This window comes from Chelonoidis abingdonii, unplaced genomic scaffold (genome assembly GCF_003597395.2).
Source record: "Chelonoidis abingdonii isolate Lonesome George unplaced genomic scaffold, CheloAbing_2.0 scaffold0635, whole genome shotgun sequence".
Taxonomy (NCBI): domain Eukaryota; kingdom Metazoa; phylum Chordata; order Testudines; family Testudinidae; genus Chelonoidis; species Chelonoidis abingdonii.
The window spans coordinates 1-4240 of NW_027424896.1; the positions used below are offsets into that span (position 1 = coordinate 1).

Consider the following 4240-nt stretch of genomic DNA (forward strand, 5'->3'; position numbering starts at 1 on the left):
TACATCCACAGCTGGGATGGCTCATTCGGTCCTTTGTGTAAAGCTTCCTTGTAACAAAGTCCCTATGAAGCAGGACTCAAGACAAGATGGAGATGAGGCATCAGCCTTTTATAGTCTTTTCCAGGTGTAAGAACCTCTTTGTTCTTATTGTGGAAAATTACAGCAAAATGGAGTCTGGAGTCACATGGGCAAGTCCCTGCATACTTTGTTGAGTCTCAAAGCATATCTGCTTTCGCTCGATAGGTCAGTTGTACAGCTGATGATCCTTAGTGAGCCATCAAGCAGGCTAGGCAGAGCTAACACCAACTTGTCTGAGGTGGCACCCAGAAGCATAGCAGAAGTTTGAAATACACACAATACACAGCCAATATTCATAACTTCAACTACAAAAATGATACACATATACAGCTAGCATAACCATAACCAGCAAACCAAAACCTTGTCTTAGACACCGTATTTGACCCCATTTATACAAGTTTTGGTTCCACTACAGGACCTTGGTTGCAACCATGTTCTATATGGTCCCTGTTCAAGTCAATAATGTGACAACCGGGCAGCCAGGTTCTCACCTGTCACAATGGCCGGTCACGAAGTCCGAAGAGCTTCCGAACACCCTGCCTGGCTAGCTGGTGTGGCAAAGCTGCAGGTGCCCAGTATGGTGCCCGGGGAGGGAGTGGGCCCTGATGGCGGCTGCCTGGGATTGCTGCTCGCCCGGCTGTTCCCTGGGCACTGCTCAGAGCCCACTTAGTTCAGCAGCAAGGCCAATGCCAGGTCCCATCTGTGGCCGAGCACGGATACTTGTGTGCCAGCAAGAGACATGGCTGGGCCCTGAGACTGTCCTGGGTACATGGGCACATGCCCTGCTCCAGGTGGGGAGGGAGCCCAGAGACAGGGGGGTGAAAACCAGCCCCCCTCCTGACGGCATCATCCTGGGCCCTGAGTCCCCAGGGGCTAGGCATGGGCTGGGCCCTTCGGGCAGCAGGGAGGGGCCTCGGCTGGTGCTGACAACTCCCTTCCCCCCTTTGCAGTCAGTGCAGGCTCTGATCAGTGACTTCCAGGGCTCCCCCACCAACTACAAGGCGGCTCACGTCTTCTTCATCAGCCGTGAGTATCAGGGGGCTGCGGATCCCCCAGCTGGGAGCCTGGCCAGCGGCACACTGGGGGTGGGAGGGGTCTCTCTCTGCCAGCAGGCCAGTGCCCCAGCAGGGCAGACCAAACGATTCCACCTATCCCTTCCCCCCCTTCTCCCCTATGGGCCTGCCTCCAGCCAACACGGCTCACAGCGTGCGCCCAGAAAGGCGGCCTCTGGCTACCATTCCCAGCATGCATTGCTCCGTCAGTCCCAACTGGGGTGGGGGCATGGGACACCACCAGAATACCAAGTGTGTCAGGGTCACATCTGCTTCTCCCCATTACAGTGGCAGGGGGAGCCCAAGTCCCTGTTGCTTCTTGTGCATCATCTTGAGTTGTACACTTCGGTCACTTCCCCCTGCGGGGGGCTGAGGGCAGGGTGTGAGAGGGGCTGCATAGGAGAGATTGTGCCCCCCCCTTGTTGCTGATGCTGCAGAAGGCGAGAACCTGGTGTGACTCTGGTTCATGGGGGGCTGGACTCATCGTTGACTCCTGTGTGTCCCCGCTGGCTTGCCCTGTTTCCCCACAGGTGTGCAGCACTACGCCCCTGCTGTGCCCGTCCTGGCCCTGTCTGTGGGGGCTGGCGCTGTGCTGGGGGTCCTGAGCCCTGTACCTGTCACCCCCACCCACTGCCTTTGCCTTGCAGCCTGTCCTGAGCCTCTGTTCAAGGAGCTGAAGAAGTCACGGATCTCCAAGGCCATCAAAACCCTCAAGGAGATCAACCTGGCCTTCCTGCCCTACGAGAGCCAGGTGAGGGGTGGCTGGGCTTTGGAGGAGCAGGGTGGACAGTGACGTACGACACCCCACCTTTTGTTTTCAACGTGGCTGGGGAGTGGGGGGAAACCTTTCCCTTCTAGGGCCCTAGCTTTGATGCCAGCACAGGGCAGCAGGGACTAGTCTGCTGCTCACACCCTGTGAGACATGGAATCGCTGGCTTAGATGTATGGGGGAGTAGGGCCCTGCCTCCCTGGCTTTACCAGCTCTTACCGATGGTTTATACCAGGCCTGCAAGACAGCCCGATACTCCACACACCTGCCCTTTGCCCAACCGCCCCATCCCCTCCTTGTGTCGTCAGTGGATTTCCCCCCTTACGCCCCTGAGGGGAAGGGCTGTGTTTTCAATCCCAAATGCATTGATGGGGAAACTGAGGCACAGAGCAACATGAGCCTAGTCTACACACAAAAGCTTTGTTGGTATGGGTTTGTTACGGGGACGTGAGAGAGAAAATCCCACCTGTAACTGATGCAGCTGTGGTGGCAGAGCCCCCGGATAAATGCCGTTATGCTGGCAAAGCAGTCCTTTCGCCACTGTAGCTTATTTCATCTGGGGTACCGGTGCCAGCTGTGCCAAGAGAAGCTTTGGCTGGTATAAGCTGAGTGTCCGTCAGGAGGATTTGCTGGTTCACCTGTCCTGTTCCAACAGCAAACCCTTCATGGGTCGATACTGTTTTACTGGTGTCCAAGCACATTTGCCCCAATGACTTGTTCTGTTCGGCCAGTGAAATAAGCGACAGCAGCAGGCGCGCGTTGATGCCGGGTTTGCCCGTGGCTACACTGGAGCTTTCACCAGACTAGAAGCATGGCCAAGCCCCCTCCCCCAACATTGACTTCTCCAGGGCAGAGACACACTCCTGAAGGCACCTGGGAGTCTGCAGCTCAGTAAGGACCTGAAACCAGGGAGTCTTCATCCCAGGCTGGTGCATGAATCTCTAGGCTGCTGTCCCTCTACCGCAACAGGAGTGGCTCTGTCAAAGGGATCTCCCTCACTGGGGGCTTCCTATGGCTCTGCCTGGCTGGTCTGGTCCAACAGCGCATCTTAGGGGCGCGGTATGGAGCACAGCTGGCTGGCTGTCAGCAGTTGGCTCCAGGGTCTGATCTCTGCTCCCCTCTCCCCCCAGGTGTACTCCCTGGACAGGCCACAGACCTTCTACAACTGGTTCAGCCCCTACCGCTTCTGGGAAAAGAACAAGGAGCTGGAGATGATGGCAGAGCAGATTGCCACATTGTGTGAAACCCAGGAGGAGTATCCAGCCATCCGCTACTGGAAGTGAGTGTGCCAGGGGAAGGGGTGTGACGAAGTGGGAATGTTCTTAATGTTTTCTTTGAATATTATGTGGGTGGCTGTGACCCAGCAGGGAGAGGGGAGTATTGACCTGGGAAGGTTGCAGGGGAGTTTTCCTGGGACTGTCTGCATTGGGGATGGGAGACTTTCCTTGAGGCCAGATACCTGAGCATGTAACATGAGAACCAGGAGGGGGTTTGGAGCCAGGTGACACCTTTGCCCAGGAAATGGACAAAGGCTGGAGGAGACGTCTGGAGAGAGTTTCAATTTGGAGCTGGCTGAGAAAATGGAGGGGAGCCTAGCTGGGGCCCTGGCCTCCCTGGCACCCCCAAGATGGACCTGACTGAGGGGGTCCTGTTGTCTGTATCTGAAAGACCTGTCTTGGACTGTGTTCCTGTCATCTAAACAAACCTTCTGTTTTACTGTCTGGCTGAGAGTCATGGTGAGTCGCAGGAAGTCGGGGGTGCAGGGCCTTGTCTCCCCCACATCTGTGACAAGAGGTACCCGGCCATCCGCTACAGGAAGTGAGTGTGCCCAGAGGGAGAAGGGTACCTGGTCATCTCCTACAGGAAGTGCGTGTGCCTCTGCGGGAGGAGAGGTTTCTGACCCACAGGGTTTGTCTTTGCTGCAGGGACGGTGAAGATAACTTCCATGTGGCTCACGCTGTGCTGGCCAAACTCAAGGCGCTCAAGGTACACGAGCCCAGCATGGGAGAGGTGAGTGAGCTGTGCCGGCCATGCCCTCGCCATGGGACAGAGCTGAGGGGGGAGCACATGAGAAGTAGAAAGAAGGAGAAGTGATTTTGAACATGCCTGGAGATCCTGGCAGGGTCTAGACCCCCTTGGAGATCCTGAGGGGTTGGCAGAACAATAGCATTCCCTGTGTGGGGACTAATGGCCCCAGCCCTTCTCTAACACTGGCCGTGGGCAGATCTCAAAGTGCTCTACAAAAGCCAGTGTCTTCATCCCCTCTGTACAGATGGGGAAACCAAGGCACCACCTGGGAAAGTGTGTGCCCAGCACAATCTCTCTGTTTATAAGCAGGGCA

At 56.2% G+C, this 4240-nt stretch overlaps 1 protein-coding gene across 1 annotated transcript; it reads left to right on the top strand.

Annotated features, from left to right (window-relative positions):
- The first annotated feature begins 441 nt into the window (after positions 1-441).
- Positions 442-3993, top strand: LOC116832544 (syntaxin-binding protein 2-like). The gene is made up of 4 exons (XM_032793347.2): positions 442-1104; positions 1778-1881; positions 3030-3178; positions 3825-3993. The coding sequence occupies exons 1-4, from the start codon at positions 684-686 to the stop codon at positions 3991-3993; spliced, it is 843 nt and encodes a 280-aa protein (XP_032649238.1). The 5' UTR covers positions 442-683.
- Positions 3994-4240: the final 247 nt, after the last annotated feature.

What these genes read in the sequence shown, in the direction of transcription:
- LOC116832544 (XM_032793347.2), top strand. Translation starts at nt 684, where the DNA reads ATGGCGGCTGCCTGGGATTGCTGCTCGCCCGGCTGTTCCCTGGGCACT. An exon ending in TCACGTCTTCTTCATCAGCC is followed by an intron (nt 1,105 to 1,777) that starts GTGAGTATCAGG and finishes TTTGCCTTGCAG; the next exon opens with CCTGTCCTGAGCCTCTGTTC. An exon ending in CCAGCCATCCGCTACTGGAA is followed by an intron (nt 3,179 to 3,824) that starts GTGAGTGTGCCA and finishes TCTTTGCTGCAG; the next exon opens with GGACGGTGAAGATAACTTCC.